This window comes from Ptychodera flava, unplaced genomic scaffold, assembly GCF_041260155.1.
Source record: "Ptychodera flava strain L36383 unplaced genomic scaffold, AS_Pfla_20210202 Scaffold_45__1_contigs__length_1260105_pilon, whole genome shotgun sequence".
NCBI classification, from domain to species: domain Eukaryota; kingdom Metazoa; phylum Hemichordata; class Enteropneusta; family Ptychoderidae; genus Ptychodera; species Ptychodera flava.
The window spans coordinates 342,397-367,073 of record NW_027248367.1 but is presented as its reverse complement, the minus strand read 5'-3'; the positions used below and the strand labels follow the sequence as shown (position 1 = coordinate 367,073).

Here is a 24,677-nt window from a genome sequence, read left to right as displayed (position 1 = left end):
AGCTTAACCTTTCCATATGACATGAATATACATTAATTCGTAAAATACTGACATTGAGAACATTCAAGGGTTTATGCTGTCTTTAGGCAGAGAAAATGGCAGCCATTTTGTTTTTTGCAAATGTGGCTCAGGAACACTCAAAAGTTGAAAACATTTGTTGTTGTTATCTTGACATTTATCTAGTCTAGGTTACCTAGGGGGTCAGACTGCACTTCTGGGCTCTCATCTGGCTGTCCCAATACAGAGTGGGGAAATCCCATTCAAAAAAATTCTGAGCAAGATGGTGTAATACAGACTAGAGCCATGCATCTTGGAGAGGGAATAACTGATCTATGTTGTAATTATCAAGTTTTGAAACAAAGTCACTGAAAAAATTAAAATGGAAGAAAATCACATTATGGAATGCAATGCAATATTTGTGAGTTTCTACCAAAGTTATAGGAATATGTAAATGATCCAGGAACTGAGATAACATTACTACTGTCAACTAGTAAAACTGTATTTATGTACAGTTCTGGTCAAAATGACTAGAAAATTAAAAAAAATGACTTCAACTCACAAACATCTGGTGGAACATCAAAAGTTGTGAAAAGAAAATAAGAATTTTTGAGTTACAATCATGAAACTGTTTCCATGGAAAACACATATTCCAAGACTGTATCAATTCATTAAGTTATCATTAACAATTTGCCAACAGTATGAGAACTAAGGATACTAGAGAATTTTCATATTATTTTGAATGAGAAAACTGTTATGATGAAATTTTAAACAAATAAAATAAAACTTGCTATGGTCACTAGTAGCACATAAGTGTATTAATGTAACGGTATTGATACACAAATAGAAAGTTTACATCGGTCCTTAACCTTTTTAACAGAATTTTCATTATATTTTAACCCTAGAGTAGGTACAAAGAAAAGCAACTTTTAAATCTTATGTTGCCATGGTTACTTGTATGCACTATGGCACTAATGTGTTTATGTACAGAAGAAGATCTTGGTTAAAGTGACTGTAAAATTAAACCAAAATTCACTGAAACTCCAACATTTATATTCACACTCACAAATCTGCAGGAGAACACTACAGAATTTTTGTTAAAAATGTTCACTAATTCAAAATTTGTTGACTAAATAAGAATTTTTGAGCGGTATTAATAAAACATTGCATGGATACCAGCCAAACATTGTATGAGTGTTTCAATTCATTGGCATATCATTGAAAAGGTTTACATTCTGTGCCAGTGAATATTTCCAGGATAATTTATATTTCAACTGCAAAAAGATAAAGATAAAGATAATTTAGAGAAAATGGAATTAAATCTGTTGCCATGGTGACTAATAATTCTCTAGTGTAGTAATGTATTCCTACACCATGAGCAAGCTTACTTCAGTCTTACAACTTTTGCGAAAGATTTTTCATTTTACTTCAACAACAAGAGGGTTATGAAGAAAAGCAAAATTTGACCATTTATGTTGCCATGGTTACTTGTTATGCTTGCCTGTACTAATTCATTAATACATGATAAACAAGCTTATGTCCATCTGTGAATTTTTGCAAAAAAATTTTGGATCTACTGCATAAAATACAAAAGTAACAGAAAAATAAATATTTTGAGCCATTGTTATAAAAAAACCCGTTGCTATGGTTACAGTAATAAGTGAATGAATTCAAGTTTTGGTACATGACTACTTCATCTTAAAAATAAACAAATGTGAAATATTTGAAAAATTTGAAATTTAGTTTCAGAAATTAAAAAAATTATGACAAATTTGAACTACAGTTTGTCAATATTTCCTGGATAATTTTATTTCAAGTTCAACTAAGAACAAAGTCATGAGGCAATGGTAATTTGAGCAAATGGAAAAAAAAATCTGTTGTTATATGTATCTATGTATTGGGACACTATGAACAAGCTTTCTTTAGTCTTACAACTTTTGCAAAAAAATATTCATTTTACTTCAAAAGCAAAACAGAATATGAAGAAAAGCAAATTTTGAACATGTATGTTGCCATGGTTACTTGTTATGCATGATAATACTAATGTATTAATACATATTAAACAATCTTATGACAATCTGTGATCTTTTGCGAAAAAATTTTGGACCTACTACATAAAATACAAAAGTTACAGGAAATAAATATTTTGAGCAATTGTCATAAAAACACGTTGCCATGGTTACTAGTAATAAATGTATGACTTCGTATTTCGGTACATGAAAGCTACATCTTTAAAATAAACAAATATGCATAATTGGAAGAATTGGAAATTTAGTATAAAAATTAAAAATGTATGACAAAAATACTGATTTTGCCTATTTCTGTTGAAAATGTTGCCATGGTAAATTTGCAAAATGACCAAAATTGAGATAGAAGTTGTAAAAAAATAATATTACACTTAAAAGAATCAATGTGAGTTTAAAAAAATTATGTTGCAGTGAAAAAATTATGTGAATTAAAGTGTTTCTTTTTACAGCAGAACAAAAAGTAAGCTGTACAACAATGCATTCAATAATTTTCACAGATTTGACCTTTGACCTTTCAGGTGACTGGTCAGTGACATTGGTTAATGGTCAACATCAAGACCAAGGACAAAAGTTCAAGAGTCCAAGAGGTTTAGCCTTCCACCGTGATAAACTTGTGGTGTGTGACAGTGGTAACAATATTGTACAGATATTAAACAAGATAATACCTGTGACAAAGTCATAGGAAGCTTTGATGGTCAGTTTGCAAAGCCATTCCGGCCACTGAGTGTAGCCATCTCACGTTTCAACCACTATTTCATACTTGATAATGAAAATAAACAAATTGTTGTTTGTGATGAAATCGGTAAAATTATCCAAATAATTACTCTACCTGAAAACACTGAAGAAGTCTGGGACATAGCTCTGATGGATGACTTTGTTTTGGTCACTTTGCGTTTGACCTCTCCGGACACCAGAGTGAGACCTGAGGACAGAGATGATAGACTGGTCAAGTACACTCAAAGTGGAAAGTATGTCAAAGAAGTCAATGGTCAAATTAGTGGCCAAGGACAATTCTACTGGCCGGTGTCTGTGGTTGTAAACAGCAACAATGTCATCATGGTTTATGACAGTGGCAATCGATGCATCAAGTGTTTTGACAGCGACCTGAATTTTTTACATCAATTCGGACAAAGTCAGCTACCAGAGTGGATTCTGGGATTTGGATACATTGGATCCATTGCTGTGGATGAAGATGATAATGCTTATGTTTGTGACGTCGGCTTTGATAAAATCCTAAAATATCGATGTGATGGAAAGTGGATCTGTAATCTGTTGGAAGGTAATGTGAGATACCCTGTGTACATTGCAGTCATGGGTGATAAAATTGGTGTTGTAGAGTTAGGCAGTGACCAAATCAAAGTATTTTCCAAGTAGATAAAATACACCAACATGAAGTGTATGTCTACATGACATCAAAATGACAGAATTTGGAGGAATTTTTGAAAGGAATAATTTTGTGAGCGTTGAATTTTGAACGCATTGCATTGACTTGACTGCATTGTTGACAAGGATGTCATGGCAACAAGTTGATTGCAAGGTTATTTTTACAAATTTAGAAATATGGTTGTTGATAAAAATTGTGATTTTTGTCAGTCGATTCATCTCAGGGATGTTAAAAATCCAAAACGGAGATGTTTTGTGGATTTATCATCAACAATTTTGACCAATTTTGTCATGGAGGTATTTGACTGCCGTTGTACACGGCATACCCCAATGACAACATTGGTCAAAAATGTTTGTTGGTATTTAAATGTTGGCGTTATTTTTCATTTAAAAATTGAAATTTTTGATTGGACAATCTTAGAGATGCAGTCGCTCACTTCCTTTGTATGCCGATGAAAGAATCTTACAAATTTTGTGAAATTTTTATTGAAAATTTTGATCAGTTTTGACAAGGGGTTGTCTACAGGTAATAGTACAGATACACCTTCCATCACATCGCCATAAATATCGGGCGGAATATCAATTGTGTGTGCAAAATAAGATGAGATAAAATACCTGCATATCTGATGATGTTAATTTTGTTGAAATCTGTCGATATTTCCATCCGATGGAGGAAGATTACTCCGATTTATGGTTTATAAACAACGACTTCAACCTTAGCAATCACCGCCATTCTAAGTTTATGAACGCACGTTGAGGGCGTTGTATCCAGGTCGATCTCACTTTGTTGAGAGGGGCACGCGAGTTGGGTCACTCTGGGCATTACTTCGTTTGTACCAATTGTACAAACTTTTCAATGGTAGTTTTGAAATATTCACAATGCTTTCGTTCTGTATCAGTGTGCTGTTTCCTACTTTTGTTGTAAATAGTGACTCTAGACATCTTTACAGTGAGAATTATCGGTGGTCCTTGGGAAAGTGGTTGATGCTGTATGAAACAATGTATCAAAATTTAGACCTTTAACTAAGGACGCTTAGGGACCGTCTCAGATTGTCGCAGAAGTTCAAAAAGCGAAATTCATTCGTTTAGGGGGGGAGGGGGTTTGACCTCCATTCAATTAGTGAACTTCACTTTCGCACTTTTATTTTGTGATCACAAGTTTTCGTGTGTTTATTTTTAAATTAAAGAAAAATTGCATACTCGTGCCAACAAATTTGTAACTGTTTCCATCTTGTTTGTGCCCCGAACACAATTTACCGATAGTAACATTGTATCATTTCATTCATCAAATTATACAAAGACAAAAACTATCATTTTTTTAAAAAATTGCTATTTATAAGCGTCTGCTCTAACCACTAGATGTCTTTATTCTCACTTGTTATGCACCTTGTCATAGTCGTTTTAATATGATTGAACATGCCTGGGCCCCCTTGTCAAAGTTTCTCGCTTATTTACCGCCCCTACCAAGTACAAATTGCGTGTTCGCAAAGACAAAGAACAGCACAAGAGATGCAAAAAGGGAAAGTAAAATAAAATGAAACTTTTATGCGGTAAAATGCCCTGTTAGTACTCAAATCCGATCGATTACTTTAATTGTAATGTCCGATCGATTATTTTAATTGTAATGTGGCAAGGGTAATAATACGTCTTTAGTAGCTATAGCAAATAGCAAAATGCAACATTGTACTCTCAGGCAGACATGAACATTTCGCACTTTTGAAGTTTCGTTTAGGGGAGGGGGGAGGGGGTTTTGATCTAAACGAAGAAATTTCGTTTCTTGAACTTCTGCGACAATCTGAGATGGTCCCTTACATCACAGACGTAGACGTGTGTAAGATGTAAACAAACATGAAATGTGACACCAGCGTAGATCGCCATTTTAAGGCATTGTCGTTTATTTCTCGTGACGTTCATGAGAACAAACCTTTGTTTTAGATTTCAATCCAAACTTTTACCAACATGTACAGGAATAGGTGAGCGTCACCTCTTGATTTTGATATCTACAACAGCAATATGATGACATTGTACAGATACACTGATATTTATATTTAATTTTCTTCAGACATTTGGTAATTTACAAAAACATATGAAATTTATTTTCAATGCATTGTTGTGCTGTTTACTGATGGAAATTAAGGTATCAACAATAAAGATGTAAGTTGTTTGAAAATTATTGCATAGACTGACTGTTCGGTAGATTAATTTGTCACTGTCTGCCAGTACAATTTTAAATGTATTTTGAACCCTAGAAGAGAGTTGAATGTATTTTATAGATTTTGCTGTTGTAGTTTGAATACAATGAACTAGTACCACAGTGTAGTAGTGGCAATATTTTTGTCTGATGGGAAGTCTTTAATAATCTTACAAAATAACGGATGTAAACAAACAGTGGTTTATTTTGAGTATGTTCAGATTTTAATTTTTATACATCTATGTACAAATGTCAATTTTAAACGATCTGAAATAAAAGTCAAATAGTTTTATTTTTTTTTTATTTTTTTATTTTATTTTATTAAACTTCATCACTGGCATACAAAGACAAAGAAGACACAATGACAAACAACTAGCTCACCAGTGAAAGGTTGAGACAAACAGTTAATGTTTTATTATCGGCGTGTTTAATTTATCTGTTCCTTTTTTGTTCCGGAAAAAATGGCCAAATATTCCTTTACTCGCCATGATTGTTCCTTGTGATTTTGATGAGATCAGTGTTTTAAACTGGGGTCATATCAGGTATAAACGTGTTTTCCAAACACTGCGTACACTGGAAATCTGCCGCCACAGTCTTGCAGAAGCAATGATGTCAAATTAGTAAGACACTGCGAAGACGAATAGTTGATAGTCAGGGATTAGGCGGCGTGTGACAGTGGGATTCTAGGCTTATGGGCTACGGAACTGGGCTGTGGTCGTATTGAGAATAGCGTCAAAACTGCAGTGGATCGAGGCAACAACAAAATACGAACCTCTTCCGGCTGTCAAGGCCGTATACTTTCATTTGAACAGAATTCTGAGAAAGTCTCTCTCTCAAAATCCACTGGACTTCACGAAGGCACTCATCTAATGGATCTGACGATATGGACTTCCTACGAAACATGACGGACTCTTCAGATGATTGGCTAATTTGAACACTTCTAGAAAGAAGGGGTTTTCGTGAAATAAAGTACCATGTGTCCAGAAGTCCTTCGGCAATCTAACGTGTGGATAAGAATGGCACAATAGCCACCTGAACACTTCAAACGCCTTTCGCTGTTTAGGCCGCCATGATTGTGTACATGTGTTTTGAAGTTATTCCTAGTCTCACATTCGTTCATAAACATTTTCGTAAACTATTTTGAAAAAGTTTTGAAAAAACAAAAACAAAATAATCAAAAATATTTAGAATTTGAATTTTTTAATCAACTTAATCAATGTTTTCAGTGAAATTCCTTCCCAGTTAGCAAGCAGTTAGCAAGCGCCGCGCCGTGGCTACTGCTGAGACTCCCTAGCTAGATTATAATTATCCACGCCGCGCACAATCTCTTTACGGAGACTGAGGTCAGTGCTGTAAGTGCTACATTTTTTTTAAGGATAAATTTATTTCAACGAATTCGCAATAAAACAGATCTACATAACTGTGAATGCGTTAAAATTTCAATGCAACATGTCTGAAAAAATACCCCCCCCAAAAAAAAAATTAAAAAAAATCAAAAAAAATCAGTCATTTAACTACGAAGATCATCATATAAATGCATTCAGGATGCATTCTTCTCCTTCAAGTCTTTCAAGGCTTGATAACTTTGTGATAAAATCCTCAGCTTTGTTCATCATCTTATAAGTGAAAATAATATATATCATCCATGAGGAAAGATAACATCTTAATTGCATAACATAGGATTCAAGGGGAACTTTAATCCCATCAAGAGTAACATAATCTCGAATATTCAAAACTGTGTATTTTACAAAGGAAGTAATACTGTATGTCAGATGTTGCGATATTATCAATTTCGATTCCTGTAATCGCTAATCTTTGATATTATTATCATTATCAAAGTTGTGTTTTCTGACAAAGAAATAAATACATTTCTGCCAGATTTCTTTTACATATTTACACTCAAATAAGATGTGTTCCAGTGTTTCTCCCTGGCCACAAATATGACATTTCCCATCACTTAAATTGAAAGTTTTGGCCAGGCTTCCTGTGACTAGGCCTCTATGGAAAATCTTCCAATTTAAATCATTTACTGATTTGTTAACAATTCCTGTTGAATTAAGACGACTGAATAAAATAGCTTTGTAATTGTCAGTGAGACTTAGATTCTCAGCCCATTTTTGACCAGTTTGACCTGCAAGTACTTCACAAGTTCGGTTACTTTAATGTAGCGCCCTCTAGAGTTACATTTCGAGAGATGTAAACAGACGTCGAAAGGGGTTGAAAGGGCCAATAATTAGTGTCATTCCAAGGTGAAGAAATCTTTTACGGTGAAATGTCAAAAAGGCGAAATGAAGAAATAGAGAAACTGTAAAATAGTGAGTTTCATACATTCATCAAGAAATTGAGAAACTGAAATATACAAAAGAAATAAATCCGACAAACATCAAAGAGACGAACGATATCGATTCGGTGTATCACTTGCGCCCTTGTGGCTAAGGGACTCAGCATAAAATTAGAGGGAGGGCCGGCGTTTTTTTTTTATTCAAAATGACGCTACATGTAAAATAGTGACCCTTCAAAAGTGTTGGCAAGAAAAAAGTGACCCTCCCCAATTTTCACGTGCAACAAACAGTGACCCTCCCCAATTTTCACGTGCAACAAACAGTTACCCTCCCCAATTTTCACGTGCAACAAAAAGTGACCCTCCCAATTTTCACGTGCAACAAACAGTTACCCCCCTTTCCTGTCAGAGTCCACATCAATAATAAAAACTGTAATAAATTTAAATACGACAGCTTCGAGATCCTATGTAGTTTCAACTGTGTTCGTGCTGTAATCCAAAATTGTCGAAATCTCAAGTGTACAACTTGTCAATACAGTGTGTCTGTAATGTCCAATGATATTGTTGACGACAGAATGTATCCCCGCATAGAATGTATTTGTCAAAAATAACACCGTATATTTTATACGATGCATTTGTGTACGCAAGGCTAATACACAGTATTTCAACCATTACGGACACCATTGAGAAAAATGCAATTGTATTGATAAAAACTAATACCCGTAATGAATTTGTTTAAGCAATAATGTATCCTTCCCAGCGTATAATGGATGAAAGCGAACTTTGCATGACAGAACGAATGAGGTGAAGCCGAGTACATTATAAAGTGTAAAGTTTGCTTGAGTCCATTACGGGCAAGGATGGGGTTCGGCGATGCCAGTGAATCTGTAAATGTAGTAAAATGTGAGGGACCCGGATAATCGGATACATTATCAGTAATAATTTTAGGGTATGACGTCACCAAATTTACTTGTATTGATGAAGCTGTAGTATAATGTGTAATTTTTGGCTATTGTTGCTTGAAAGTCATTATCACGTGAACCATATTTTCCCCGATGCCGTACTTGTAGCGGTGAACTACAATGTTTCAACGGAGAAGATTTCTTACTTATGACGACATTCTTCCCGCATTATTTGTATTCTAGAAAACAAAAACATTATTGCAATGTGCAATGTTGACAAGTTAATTCTAGTCGGCAGTTCATTTCTATTAATTGCAACAATAACACCATACATACAAACAAGATGTGTTGATAAGCTTAACGCCACTCATTTCGAGATAACTTTCGGAGTGATTACAAGAGATCTGGTGGCCAGTGAATAGACCGAAATGTATAACACTTAAAAAAAAAAAGACTTGCAGTGATTTTGTAACATCTCGAACTTTCCATAAATCAATTTAATTCAATTTGCTTAATTTACACAATATATCATGGACCCTGTCAGAGGGACGGACTACACATGAATAACGAAGTACAAGTCATCTGGGTGTGCAAGTAAGAATTAATTTAGAAATAACATTTCGATGCTACGGAGCTATGAAAGATACTTTCATAAGATACATTACGTTTGAATCAAAATTGTGAAGAGTCAGCAATGCGTTGTATCACGTGATAATGTGTCATTATAATACAATGTGTATTTACCTCAGAGTAAAGGTAGATTACGTAAGAGAGTAAACTTAAAATTGTGAAAAATGAGAAATAACATTCATTCAGGGAGAGACGATGATGAGAGAGTTTAAGTTGTAACTCGGGCTGAGTTCCTGTGCTGTAAATAAAGCCATCAATCTCAATTCTACAGGCGTGTTCATCTGCAATTACTCAAGTATTACGGTCCCGTGGTACCTCCGATATCTGGCAAGGACTTGATAAAGTACGACTTCTGTTCACAACAGACAGCATGAAGCTATTCCCCAGTAACACTCAGAGTGAAGCTGGACAGAGTTGCGACAACACCATCGCAGGAATTATAATTACGTTGTAATGGCTGGACGCAATTTATCAATTTTATTTGTGATTTTCAACCAATGGTGTAGATTTGAAATACGCGGTACGCCAAATACACAATTCAATTCAATTACTGTAAATGCAAAGATATTTACTGTATAATCTTTTGATTTGCTGTCCAGTTTTTGCGGCGAAGAACAAAAAGTAGTTTTTCATGCATGGCTATTCCCAGCACATAAACAGAAAAGGACAAGTGACCAAAACAGCGGATCTCACCATTTTACGGTAATCAGGCATCCTTGCGGCTCTGGAGGCAAACTCATATTGTATTAGTGTACGTACAGATGTAAAAGCATATGGATAGTGTGTGGGCAAAAATAAGGATATTGCGACAGAAATTACTGTCATGAATACAGAACCAGTGTCACTGTTTGCGCTGTTATTTTAATTATTTTAATTATTCAAAATATAGCAGGACATTGCTGAGATAAAGTAATTCGATTTGCTAGTCATGGTTCAATGGAATTCCAATGATCATCGCGCGTCTTCAAAGAGTTCCATGGAGGCGCGCATTACCTAGCAACCGGTCCTGACGCGCACTGTAGAACGCGTTTAATTCCATCATACATCTCGGTTTGGTGTTTGTGCCATTTATAAGAAGAAGAACCACACATCACTTACAGTTCTTCTTTAATTTTCAACTTTTATGCTGCAGAAATCTCAGAGTAATGAAATGTTTGGCTGTTTGTTTACAGAAGTGTTCCACAGGTAATGTCCAATTTACGCCTTCTTTCATATTGACTTTCAAATGTGTTTTTTTCGTCACACTTTTTGACTTATTCTAACCAATACTCTCGACAAGTCTGTTTCTAGACGTTCTCTGATAGATCAGTAGCTAGATGGAATGGAGCCGTAGGCATACAGTGGCGTTTTGCTTTTGTTTTGTTTTGTTTTTGCTTTAGAACGTTTGTCGTTCTTTCTCATAAACTTTGAATGTATGTCATGTTATTTCACGAGGAGTTTACGTTATTCGGCGGCCGTAGAGATGCTTGGTGCTTGGTTTTATATGTGACATACTATTACTTGTACGACGTATTTTATTTACATAGTGAAGTTCGCATATCGAAGTATAGATGTGCAAAACATGCTAAGTGAGAGTTTTGGTGTTAAACGTTGAAATCCGGTAAAAGCAAAACAACAAGTCACCATTTGATACATTTTGCCTTCCCTCCGACAATATCAGATTTCACACTGAATAAAAAGATGCATGCTATACGCCAAAATAGTATAAGCGTGTTCACCTTCGGTTTAATTTCTTAAATAAGTAACCAAGTGAAAATATCGCAAAGCATAACTGCGGTTCTTAAAATAGAGGTGACAATTAATGGCAAAGATATGTTAACGTTTATTTATTTATTTATTTATTTATTTATTTATTTATTTATTTATTTATTTATTTATTTATTTATTTATTTATTTATTTATTTCGGAAGGTTTCAGAGAAGCATTGCGGCGTCATTTTCCTCGCTTGGAGAAGTTGTTATGGAGCAAGGCTGATGAATATAGATTAATAAAAACAGTGCTTGGGTTCTGTTTTGGTTCAGCGGTTGGCGTGGGTGAGTGTTCATGAAGATAGTTCATTTCTAAGCTCGTTACTCTCGGCGAGAAATCTTCTTTTTCTTTGCAATGAAATTTTAGTTGATTTTTCAGGATACGATGCTAATCTTTGAGTTTCTTCACACGGTAGAAGCTCAACAACAAAAACAGTTTGGAGTAACTGCACGTCGGTAAGCTGTGATGTACGGCATTCACCCCCTGAAATTGGACTAAAATAATGTAGTGTAGGGTTCCTTACCGACATTATTTAAAACTCTCGACTTGTTTTCGTATTTTCTTATGTTCAGTGAATGCCGTTTTAGTTATCTATGCTTTGTACAGTTACACTTTCGGTGGCGACATTTTCAAGATCTCTGTGCCTTCACAGGTGACTGATATATCATTTTTGATAAAGTCTTTAAATTACGGAACAAGTTGTTCTCCCATCCTCACTTTCAGCTCTTTATTTTACTGTGTTGATCCGGCTACCTTTCACTGATGGAGAAAAGTTGCTGATAGGGGGCGCTTTCAAGGCGCTGCTGGCTATAGGCTTTGCAACATCCACTCAGATTCGATGTACCATAATCCTGGTTATCCCATATCTGTTCAGCAAGTATGGTAGAAATATCGTCAGCACCATGACTATCGCTATGTTATTAGGTGGTAAGTTGTTTTGAATCAAGGTATCTAAATTTTATATGGTGTTCGTATTAGCAGTCCAAATTCCAACAACAAGATTCACAATTAACTTTCATTGTTTCAATGAAAAAAAAGTAAAGTTTATAGAATGCCAATATGAATACTTGAATGGGAGTATATTGATAGACATCGCCGAATAAAGGTTCCCATAGTAATTGTCGATGAGACATCCCTTGGCTGAATAATTAATATTTACATCATCGTCAACAGCACATTGTCTAAGATGATATCACCGTCACCGTCATCAATATTGTTGACGACGTTTTCGTCGTCGTCGTAATGATAATCATCATCATCATCATCAGCAGCAGCAGCAACATCGTCGCCGTGGCAGTAATTTTCTTCGTCGTTCAAACAATAACCGCATTCATACACTTTTTATCACTGTACGTGATCAACAGTTCCCCATCATCATCATCATCATCATCATCATCATCATCGTTACATGTTATTATCATTTTTATCGTTGGTCCCCTTTGGTTGTCATAATGAGATGCACTGTATCATCAAAGTATTCCCTTTGTTTATGTAAGGTCCGGTCACAAACATCTTCACCAACGCCAGGGAGCTTTCACGGTCCATCAGCTGTACTGCATCACTGACCTACAACAAAAGTAAATTACTCTACGAACTAATGCATCAACCCTTTTCAGATGTCCTCAAAGATATACAGGTAAAAAACTCACCCTTGAACTTTGACCCCTAAGGTGATCTTGCAAAGCCCTTTTGCAAACCGTATAGTATTTTAGGAAAAATAATGAGGAAGTTTTTGTACGGTGTTATCTTAGGGTTATCCATGCAACATACAGTAGAAGCCGGTTGTACAATTTGAACACTTGACGAGTTGTTAGTGAATGGCAATGCTGTAACAACATGTGGTTTCAGTGGTTTGGTGTTGTGTTGAATTCGTTCGACGATATTGTTTTTGAATTTTGTTTAAAAATTACATCGGTTTGTTCTGGTTTGATATTGCACAGTCTCAGAGTAAAGACATGCAGGAGATATCAGGAAAACTGAAAGAAGAATTTGTGAAAATAGAAGAGGAAGTTGAGAAAGACGATGAAGGCATGCAAAGAGAGACCAAGAAAAAAGAGAATCCTGAAGACAATTACAGAGACAAACTGGATTACAGATGCAAAGGTTAATCACTTTATAATATTCAACACACTGTTTTACGCATGTAATGACGTGGAGTGATTTAAGATAGTACTATGCACCTGGAAAGTGAACGACGTAAAAAGCATTCCGAACTAATTTCGGAATCTCCGAACAAATGTCGGAAGTAACTTTTAATTTCAAATTTTCTGATATCAATATTACTATAACACTGAATATGATTGTGCCATAACTTTGCAGTTAAGATATTTCATATCTTTAAAAGGAGCCCTTTTAGAATTCATATTCATAACAAAATTCAGTTGATTTTTCAGAAGAACACACTGGTCAGTAAAAAAATCAGCTGAATTTTTGAAAATCGGCTGAAATTTTCAGCTGAATGGAGTTTTCTAATAGTTTCTAAAGATAAGCTAATTTTTTGTCAGTAAACGAGATATGCAGCTGATTTTTCAGATAATATCTAAAAATCTAGTTGGTTGTTCTGTTAACAAAGATATATTCACCAGAAGTTTTCAGCCGTGGAAAATCGGCTGAAAAAACCAGCTGGTATTTTGACATATTAATGTGATCCCCAGGAAGTTCGAGTGAATTTTATGCTGATCACATACGTTTGGAGCAGTGTGGCTCAAATTCTACAAATTTAATTTAAATACAAATTTAAATCTAGTGTCACATTTGTTACACCTACCAACGTACATTCATGACATGCAGTCAGTCATTTTTCGGATATCTGTCCCAGAGGCGAATTCTTCCTTACTAGCGTGTAATTTGAGAACATTATGCTCTCTACAAATTTTACACAGTGACATTCCAGCCCCAGAGGTGGCATCCACAGGGCTAGGCACCCATACTTATTCCACAACATTTCAAAACACTCCTTATCCGGGAATTTTCAACAAAAAGACAGTCTTATTTTGAGAAATATGGGAGTAAATTCGACCTAAAAGCCATCCCTTAGTTTACAAAGCTAGGAGAGCGAGAGATAATTTTAAAATGTGGCTCTTTTTGGAGTATTCGTAATTTCCCTTCGTTTTGTTTTTCTACAGATGTTTTCAACGCTGGTGTGGTCCATTGCAAGGATAAATTTAAAGAAGCTGAAAGAAAATGTCACCAAGCAATCAAAGTACCTGGCGTCAAAGATCTACTGTGTGCACCAATGAAATTAACTATCTTATGCAAGATTGTACAAGGTGAGAATTTTGTCATGCACTACATCCTGGTTTATCACAGATTATCATGGCAGGCAGGTTTATCCAGTAAAAGACGACGCTGTAAACATTTTAAGTTTTGTAGAATTTACCATTTTAATTTCGATGTACAATTAAATCTCATGAAAAGAAAGCAAATGACATGTTCATCTCTCTCTCTCTCTCTCTCTCTCTCTCTCTCTCTCTCTCTCTCTCTGACAGGTTTTGACTCCCTCTGTGACACAGACGAGGCTGTCAACCCTGGGTTCGGTGACACTTACAAGGAATCGGATCAAGCCGTGGAGGAATTCGACAAAAATTTTCAAGTCGAAATGGGGTGGCAGGTAACGTTTTCAAACTGCATAATTATTTAACATGAAAAGCAACGGTCGTTCTATGGAGTAACTGTTTTATCATGTTGATTCGGAAGTCATGCTATACAGTACAGCGGGCGACATCGAAAACAAGAAGTATACAATTTTACTTCGCCGATTCCGATGTAAAATGGATGTCGACAATTATGCGTAATCTACTGAAAGAGTATTTCACCGGTTCATTTTCCGCTTTCCATAGGGTAGGCCTAGACTGACCTACATACAGTTTAAGAAGGGTGAACGAGTTAAAGGTGCACGATTTTCGGGTCAAAGGTCAATCATGATAACTCTCACTGTCTTACAGATTCTTTTCAATGTACTTGACAATCGCTCTCAACACGGTGGTATCATATTTTCACTAGGTTGTGCAAAGAACAGAAAAAGTCGACATCAGAACAGCCGAGGACATCAGACTTGCAGTTGAAAATGAATTCGAAACAAGGAAACGATGGCTCGTCACCGTGGCAACCATAATTAAAAGTTTCGTCGCTTTCAACTTCGTGTTGATGTTTTTCAGGTAGGTACAGCAATAAAATCTTTAGTCTATGACAAAGTGATTGTTTCCCCAGCATTACGCCAAGATCTAAAAAATTTAAATTTAAATATTATTCCTATAAAATATATTTTAAGTATTTGAAGAAATAATGTAATGATCGGCTTAGAGTGTGTGTGAAATCTGCAATGTTATGAATTTAAATGCAAACCTATAGGACTACATCTACTGTCAACTACTATACTATATTGCATATTGCAGTGCATGTTGTAGGCAGGTCTTGTAATTTATATTTCATTTTACTTACGAGAGAAAAATAAAAAAAATGACTTTGTTTGGCATTGCAAAATGCTAAAAATATCATCCAAATGCATCGCTATATTCCCTTTTAACATAAAAGTGATATCCATTTAATATCAGTCAATTGTGCCAATTAGATGATGACTGAAAGTTCTGCATCCCTAAAAGTTCACGTGATCTGACGAGGTAGTTTTTCTGACTTTTGAAGTCGGAACAGGCTTTTAGACTGTCGAGCAGTGACCTTTGAACTACCCGTATGCAAAATACTTTATTGTCCAGCAGTGACATGGCATCGTAATACGCATGAGCTGACATTGCTATTGCGGCAAACTAATCGTACAGACGTGATCATTGTTTGATCTTTTACACAACATGGTTCAACTCTGTTGTTTTGTTGGTTATGTTTGAATTTGTAACATTAAATAAAATAATTAATGGATGACGGAGTAAATTCAGTTCATCTTGGCAGGGGTTGTCTACAAGAAAGCCGAGTTGTGCGCTAAGCAAACATATATTTCCACCAATAAAATGACGCTTGCCTGAAATGAACACATTGAGCGGGAAAATAGCTGTGAAATCATTTGTGAAATTATTTGCATATGAAGGTTGATCTTGGAATTTTCTTAGAGCAATTTCGTTCCTTGTGATGTATGAATTCTTGATTGAGGTAACTTGTATCTCGGTACAAAAAATGGACCGTAATATTTCAATATTTATGTAAACTAATTACGAAGTTTGTGGAGCAAACGAAGTTATTTCAAGTCCTGTCTTTACCTTTATTATGAAAATTGAACGTAATTATTTGAAATAGTTATAGTTAAAAACGAAGTTTACGGTCTGCTTCATACCAAAGAGACCATGATGCAAATTAAAGATTTATGATGACACAGATCTAGTTTGTAAGTCCACAGAGTTAGCCCCCACCTTCCCTGTCGAAGAGTCACTACACCTGTTCTTAAGTCACTTACAGTAATACCACAGTCGCCCATCTTCTAAAACTCTGCTCTGCGCCTCGGCGCACCGTAGAAGTGTGTAGATATGTTGCTCACGCTTATATTTTGGCGACGTGTCTGTCAAACTCGGCCGAAAATCACGCAAAACGAGCGTTTCTGAAGCACATTAAGTATCAGGTGTGATTTTTGACAATGGTAAGGAACGATGAACGGTTACGTGAACGCGGAATGTGAAATGGCATGGTCTGCATAGTCAGTTGGTTTCTTTTCTTGCATGCGTATCTACACACCTCTATGGTGCGACGAGACGCAGAGCAGAATTTCAGAAGACAGGCGCGACTGTTGTATTACTAGTACTGACGTAGATTTCTTGCTATGGACCATGCACCCATCCTTTCATAAAGCGTTCTTTCTAATTTGAAGAAAAATAGGCAAACATAATGTAGATGACAAATTTTACTTGAAAAAATGAGTGGTTTTTGCGGTGTCAAAAAATACACTTGTCAAGAAATTTGCAGTGATGGTCATACACAATAAAAGTACAGTAGTTACTTTACACATAGGGATTAGCAGTGGAACTGCAATGCTCTTTATGTGTATTGACTCGTTGATACATCATGCGATGACGTCACCAACTGTATCCATCGCCGAGCTGTGAATAATATGTTAAGTGTATCAACAAAAAAAGGTAATCGCCCGCTAAGGGGGTCGAACCCTTGACCTTAAATTAAGAGTCCCACGCTCTACCGACTGAGCTAACCGGGCTTCATGCTTGTAAATGAGTTCAGTAAACTTAATGCAATCAAGGACTTCTTTGAAATTTAATTGTCTTTTTTAGATGCCATCACGAACAGTCTTTTTAGATCACAAGTCGAATCGAATTTTTAGCGATTTTTGTGAAAAAATTACATAGAGGCAACAAACAGCAAACAAAATGGCATATTTATAACTTACAGCGCATTAACTTGTAAGACTTTGGGAAAAAGATGTTCCGTCTAGAATTCTTTGACATTTTTTTAAAATTATCAATACATATTTCAGAAACCTTTCATACATCAAGATGTCTCTGTAACCTATTCATCTTTATTTCCCTGTCAGCCCAGTCCTCAATCTGAATATTGACAACAATGAGTTTGGGCAAAATCATGGCGGTGAGGTAAGGCGAGGTTGATGATGAAACGTACTATTTGAAAAGCTTGGTGCAGTTGCTAGATTTATATAGATTAAGTACCATATTAAAGAATATCACTTGATTTATTGTCAGCGGTGTTTGGCCAAAGTTATCATTGGAAATGCTTCATTATAAAACTCATCCTTCTTTATTTATATGTTTTAGTGCCCATAGCTACAACAAACACTATACGGGTGAAATAACATTCGACAATGTCTATATGACGTCATATTTTAGAAGAATTGAAGATAGGCGAAAAGACCAGGTATTGAGGGCAAATATGTAGATTGGCTCAATTCTCTCTCTCTTCATCGCCATAATCAGTTTCAATCAATGAGAAGCAATTTTGACGCCTTTGATAAAATTGGCGCTGCATTATTGAATGATAAAAACTGCATGACTAGCAACAATCGTAATTTTAATTTGAAAAGTACCAGAAGTAAATTTATTGTTTTCTATAGCATATGATGATCTTCGTCTGAGGAAAGGAGATGACATAGTTTATTTTTCTATATAACACGATTGGATGTAATTTGGGAAAATAAGATGGTGAAGTGGTGTCGATGAATCTGAAAATGTAACCCCATCAATTTTTCTTTTTACGTTACACACTTGTTTTTATGAGTAATTTGTACGGCACCTAACACTTTTGAAAAATTGGAAAAATATGAATATCCAATTATACCAAATTAGTTCCAATCGTGTTAAAAGAAATCTTTCCCCGATCCGGATCGCGCCAACTTTCTGTTTTAAGTCTATTTCCTTATTCGATAATGCATAGAATATCTTTTTACGAACAGAATAAACGGACACTGATGCCGCTAAAGAAAGCAGAAAGATCCGAACTGATAGTTCCGACAAAGTTTGCACTAATCGCCGTCGAAAAGACAAAACTTGTGAGTACAGCATCGAATGGTTACGTATATTTAACTTGGCTGAGGTAGCAAATGTTTTTTTTTTTTTTGAAAAGCATTTTCAGGCAACGGTGATGATGATAATGATGATGATAATGATGATGACGACGACGACTACGACGATGTTGATGACACAGTGGAACTGCAGATCAACAACCAATGTCTTCTGAACGTTTACATTTCTTTACGCCTGAAACATGTTTTTCATGAAACATTTTGATTTCGTTCTTTTTCTCCACAGATGCGTGGAACCTTGATAGTGTTTCTAAACATCTTGATATCAATTATCGTATCAATATTCGACTATCTACTTTACCATATTCTTGATATCGTCTCCAGACATAGTCAAGTCACCATCACTTTGCAAGGTAAGTTATCTTATCGATGGGAAACAGATGTAAGACAAACAGACAGACAGACAGACAGACAGACAGACAGACAGACAGACAGACAGACAGACAGACAGACAGACAGACAGACAGAATGATAGACTGAAAGATTGACTGGCCGAGTCACAGTGCATACTGACATTTTGCGTCTCGACATTTGCATAAGTTTGCGATAAAAATTTAATGAATTAACGAAACGCTAGATTGATAGCCAGGGATAATCAAGGTAAGAAAGACCAGAGAATTTCCAAACAAAAGTTGTGTAAATGTAGTTAAAACTTTTCTGGGCCGTCAATTCTGCCTAGGCACAGTGTTTGCGTACAGAAAATGTAAAAAGTTAATCCTGAGCAAGTTTGACACTTTCGCTTGTGCGTAAGTACGCAAATACAAATAATATTAACCAGTTTAAAAGTTTGCTCAATAAACACGCACACGTGCAGTCGGCGAAATGCTGTAAGAATTATCGCAATGTGTAGTTGGTGATACTTGACGTCATTTCTTAATAATCAGGAACCCATGCCATTCGGTTGAGGATTTATGGTGATGGCGCTGTTGCACACTTGTTCCGTACGATGCTGTCAGGGTTCAACAGTGAACATTCCATTGACAGTGTCTCCACCAATACAGGTATGGACCTTACAGGGAATAAACATTCAAATTGTATCTTTTTTGACTATCGGTATCTACACATATACAAGAATAGCTAAGTTTAAAATTTCTTTCACTCTTCACCAGCAAACGTTCGGAAGGCTCAGACAGAAAAGTTATATTATGCTCGTGTTTCTGTTATTTTATAGCCTAAAATACTCGATCGCTACATTTGTCAATGGTAAAGGAAGCTGCAAATGCCCATATATGGTAAAAGAGGCGTGTCAGTTACATAACTAATCTACAGTCAGTAAACACTGCACACTTATGGATGCGCTCTTTTATCTTTTGTGGCTTCCGAGTGAAATAATGTGGCCGAATGACTTTCAGCTTAAATTTCCTCAGCATTCGGCCTGTGCGCCAAGCGTAACAAAGAAAAAGTCAAGATATTTTCTCAACATATTGAACAACAAGAAACCGTTTGCCAATCGTGACTAGTCTAGATACTCAAGATATCCTTGCGAGAAATCGAAAAAGAAAAGTGTTCTTTGTAGGAACTACTTATTTTTTTCATTTTTCAGCTTGTTTACCATATCCGTCACATCTTCCGTCATCGACTCTATATATCATATTTGGATGTTGGTTCGTAGTTTGGTTCCTCCTCTACCTGGAAGCCTACGGCCTGAGACTGCGACGTGTTATCTGTGCTTACTTCTACCCAAAGGTATGTAGTCCAATAACTGTTTCATAGCCTGTTGACATGGCAACTACAGCATGTTTCAAGATAAACGTTCCATCTTTACGGCTTTTTGATTTAATCTCGAACAGTCACATTTATTTGCACCCTGTGATTTTAGGATGCACTTTGCACCCCCCTCACAATCCCCTTGTTTGTTGTACTTCGTATGTATCATTTCATGTCCTTTTGCAGCGTATCATTCCTGATATGATATTGGTTGATTTCTCTCTGAGACTTAGAAACATAAGATAATATAGTAATACATAAGTTAACATTGCACTTTCAAAATCCACGAAACTTCTGAACAACTAGGCAAATCATTAAAGTTTTACACTCTGATGTCACGAACATTTGATGAGATTGGCACGATCTTATTTCTTAATGATCTGAGTCGTATGTTTTATTTGATGTAACTCAAATTGTCCAAATATTGTCTCTCCTTGCGACAGATTTACGGTGAAAAGGAATTTTAATGATTGACAGGACAAACAAATGTAAACTGCTTATAGTTCTTTGCCAAATCTGCGTGTGCATGGGAAGGAATTGTTGCAATACTACGGGAAATGGGGATGTTGGTGGGACTTATCGAGATTTCGACTCGAATACCAACCTGCTGAATAAAGACCCCAGTGCATTTGCAAATACTATCTATATTTCAGAGAGAAAAGAAACGAATTTTATTCCTGTACAACGACTACTTAAAGAAACGAATCGGTTTTCTAAAACATATGCAGAAAGAGGTCAGAAGATTGGCACGTGAAGAAAATCTTGAGGTAAGTATCCCAGTACCCTTGATTGTTTGTTTATTTGGACTGAAATCGTAATTAACAGAATTTTGAGACATACGTTATACGTGAGAGACGTGGATACACTGAAAGAGTTAGTTATGTGAGGGCGCTCCAGGCCCTCTCGCTCCAGTCCTAGAGTGCCCCCACACGACAAAATCTTTCAGTCTGAGACATGGAATGGCTAATCTGCTAATGTTTGTAATAATATTCCAGTACCACATCCTTTCTGTTCATGCTACGCTTATTGTTATTTTGTTTAGGATGTCATCACATGTTGACTTCGTTATTAACATTTTGACGTTTATGTCACTAGCATGATACTTTTAGCCTCAAAACAGTAACACTAAAAAAGTGCCACTTCCGACAGGTTACTAAACATAGTGAGCTCACAAATGGTTGCAAGGACAATTGTTGTTGAAAAATGTACTTCACTTTATTTTACTTTACTTTACTTTATATCTCAGCAACACTCTGACATTGTAAATATATAAAAGCTGACTACGGTATGATACACCGAATCCAATTCTCAATATTTCAATTCAGGCTGATCACAGCATACTGACATCACTCCGATACAGTTTTCCAAAGCTGTGTTGTTGTTTGGCTTTGCTTGGACTTGGCAAGAAACGCTGTCTGATCTGTAAGGAAAGAGAGGATGCCAACACACATCACTGTGAATCTGAGAACTGTAACATGGCCTACTGCAGAGAGTGTTGGGAAGACATACAGGTAGGTCTATAATGTTTTGAAACACTGCAGGGAGTGTTGAATACGATTGTAACTAATGTGGGATAATTGGATCTTCATAGTTTGCAAATTTCTCAAAAGTGTCAGGTGCCCTATAGCTGAATGTCGCAATATTACAAACTGCTCATAGAAACAAGTGTTTAACGTAAAAGGAAAGCAGATGAGCTTACGTTTGAAGATTTAAAAGATATTGCTTCACCATCCAATTATCCTGAGTTAGTTACAATCAAGTTGTTGGGAAGACATACAGGCTATAAAGGTTATCAAGCAATACTGAGAGCATTGGCAGACATAAAGGTCGGTGGATAGCAGTTACGAAACAATAAAGGGGTGCATGACTGAAGAGGTTGGCTGGGTCCGCTCTAGACAACTTTATAAATTAACATAATTCTAAGGGGTTCAGCTGTTTCACGAAGCTGTAGGAGGCTCCCTAAGAACGTCCTTTTCATAAGGAAGATTTAGCCCAGTGTTCTTCAAGTATGCATGTAACAAATACTTGTAATGAGGTGATTTTCCAGGTTTTTTAGCCAAAATATAGTCTTTTTTTGAGGAAGCAGATTATAGAAGCAGAAAAATCAATAATTATTATAATCTGTGTCAGTTGAGCTGTGCTTACTTCGAATTTCTCCAATTTGAAGAAGAATACACCTACTCTCTTAGTTAAACCTGTTATAAGCAATGAGGCAATGAATCTGTGGAAGAGACTCCAGATCACGTCCCGGGATATTCCTGTTAGGGTTAGGGTAATGTTATGGATAAAGGTGTGACCCCGTGTAGAGCTATAGACTGGAAGATCCGATGCTTGAGGGCGCTCTCTATGCTCCGCCATAGGGAGCGCCTTGAGCGACAGATCTTTCAGTCTATAGTAGAAGCATCTATGAGATACTATTTACAAACATTTGGACTGCTAACCCTGACCGTAACCATAGCTCTAATCACTAATAGCCTTTGGACACATGGTCCTGAAAAAGTAGACATAGTATACAACATTATTCCAGTAGCCGTAGCAAGCATCCATGCACACTAGTTCCCAGGAGACTTCAGTCAGAGAAAGGATGAGTATAGTCTTATTTGAATATCTGTATTTTGTTATATTTTCAACAGATTGAAGGATAATCTGACGTCTATTAATGTGATGTAGGATATTTTAACACATTACTCACATGCTTCAAAAATATGCCTGTAAAAAATATTACTGAGTCTGTAAAGTTGTTTCTTTGATGTGTCATCCCTGAATACCTATCAAAATTCACTATATTATCTGACTACCATTGAATATTTTTAATGGTCTCTGACACTTACTAGACCTGGGATAGTCGACCAAGCTTAGTTTATGCCGAATCCTGAATTTTATCATTTATCACTAAATTTCATGTGACTCATCCATAAACTGTTGTAGTATGTGTATCGATCTAAGTCCACCATCAACACATTCAGAATCATATTACATTGTCTGTTTTCTACCTCCCTAAACTGATCAACAAATGTCTTCAGTGAAACAATCTCAACATATACTAAAATATCACTCAGTAAAAATAATTATCTTCTGTATAGCTGCTATACAAATGCTTTCAAAATCTCTTCCTTTCATTTCGACAGCATGCCCTGTATACTTGAGGCAGTCTGTCAGCTGAGTTGGTGACTTACCTGACTAAATATCGATAATGGAAATAATTAAACTAGTTGTGCTGCAAATATTAATGATAGCTTCCATGGCTAGACTATAAATGATATCATTATTTTAGTCCTATATGATATTGAATTAGGCACAAAAGGAAAGGAGTATTTTTAATTGCCAATTGTGATATTAAGGAGAGAAGGAAAGTTCTGAACCACGCTCTGTCCACAAAAAGGACAGAGTCTATATTTAACCTGTTGTTTGTGAATGCATTCAAGTTAATTTAATGCTGTATGTGTGATGCATTTATTTGGGAATGGCGGTATAAAGGTTGACCTATTCACCCCAGTGTCCTGTAAACAGATCACTATAGAATATATTGGGTTTTGACCAAAACCATGGTTGTGAAAGGATTAAGATTTCCTTATTTTACACTTTTTCTTCTCACGATGTGGTGCAGAGTTTTCAGAGACTAGACTTATTCTGTTGTGTGTGAATGTATTCAAGTGAATGTTGTGCTTCATGCGTGTGATGAATGTACTTGCATGGGCATGGTTGTTTAAAGGTTGACCTGTTCACCCAAATGTAAACATTACTATCGAATACATTGGCTTTTTGTCGACAACATGGTTATGAAAGGATTGTGACTTCCTCATTTATACACTTTTTCCTCACAACAAACTTATTGCATGTTGTGCTTAGTTTTTGGAGTATACGATATTATCTTAATGTGCATAAAAATTGATGAGCACATAAATATAGAAAATTGATGCAAAGATAATTTGCACATGGAAATGATGTAACACTTTTATAAACATGATTTAAAATCTATAATCTGAACTAATGGTAGGATCATAAATGTAAATTATCCTTATAATCAGTTATAGATATCTGTATGCTGAAAAATCATTGCTTTTTTCAGGTAATACCAGATAAATTCATGGGGATTATTCTTTCATTTCAAGAGAAAAGTAAGATGATGTTCTGAAGAGAATGTGCAACTGCAGTTTAAGTGTTTGGTCTGATCTCTGTAAATATTAGCTGATTTTGTGAACAGATTTGTGTAATCCTGCAATCAGAAATTTGTTGCACAATTCATAAATTTACAATTTGAATCTAAAGTCAAATTTTTAAACCTCTTAGTATATATCCCCCAGGCTATTCAATCTACACAAAT

The 24,677-nt window shown here is 35.9% G+C and overlaps 2 protein-coding genes and 1 non-coding gene across 4 annotated transcripts in view; 2 read left to right on the top strand and 1 right to left on the bottom strand.

The window, feature by feature from the left end:
* LOC139128160 (DNA ligase 1-like) overlaps nt 1–4,213 on the top strand; it is an 80,814-nt gene extending 76,601 nt beyond the window's left edge. For both annotated transcript variants that reach the window (XM_070693999.1, XM_070693998.1), the window contains one exon: nt 2,543–4,213. In XM_070693999.1, the coding sequence (XP_070550100.1) occupies nt 2,543–2,706 (164 nt within the window). In that variant the 3' untranslated portion in view covers nt 2,707–4,213. The remainder of the gene's footprint in view (nt 1–2,542) is intronic.
* A 7,081-nt stretch (nt 4,214–11,294) lies between these two features.
* Nucleotides 11,295–21,876, top strand: LOC139128180 (E3 ubiquitin-protein ligase DCST1-like). Its single transcript, XM_070694015.1, has 14 exons — nt 11,295–11,444; nt 11,884–12,087; nt 12,657–12,796; nt 13,101–13,263; nt 14,286–14,429; nt 14,649–14,770; nt 15,163–15,317; nt 17,883–17,982; nt 18,518–18,613; nt 18,873–18,999; nt 19,531–19,647; nt 20,190–20,332; nt 21,007–21,120; nt 21,679–21,876. Exons 2-14 carry the CDS (start codon nt 12,063–12,065, stop codon nt 21,874–21,876), a joined length of 1,644 nt encoding a protein of 547 aa, XP_070550116.1. The 5' UTR covers nt 11,295–11,444; nt 11,884–12,062.
* Nucleotides 17,240–17,311, bottom strand: Trnak-cuu (transfer RNA lysine (anticodon CUU)). Its single transcript has one exon. It is a non-coding gene; the product is annotated as a tRNA-Lys (tRNA).
* Nucleotides 21,877–24,677: the final 2,801 nt, after the last annotated feature.

Excerpts from the sequence above, each read along its gene's own strand:
- LOC139128180 (XM_070694015.1), top strand. The coding sequence starts at position 12,063 with ATGACTATCGCTATGTTATTAGGTG. Across the intron at positions 13,264-14,285 it reads ACTGGATTACAGATGCAAAG|ATGTTTTCAACGCTGGTGTG; the intron begins GTTAATCACTTT and ends GTTTTTCTACAG. Across the intron at positions 20,333-21,006 it reads GTGCTTACTTCTACCCAAAG|AGAGAAAAGAAACGAATTTT; the intron begins GTATGTAGTCCA and ends TCTATATTTCAG.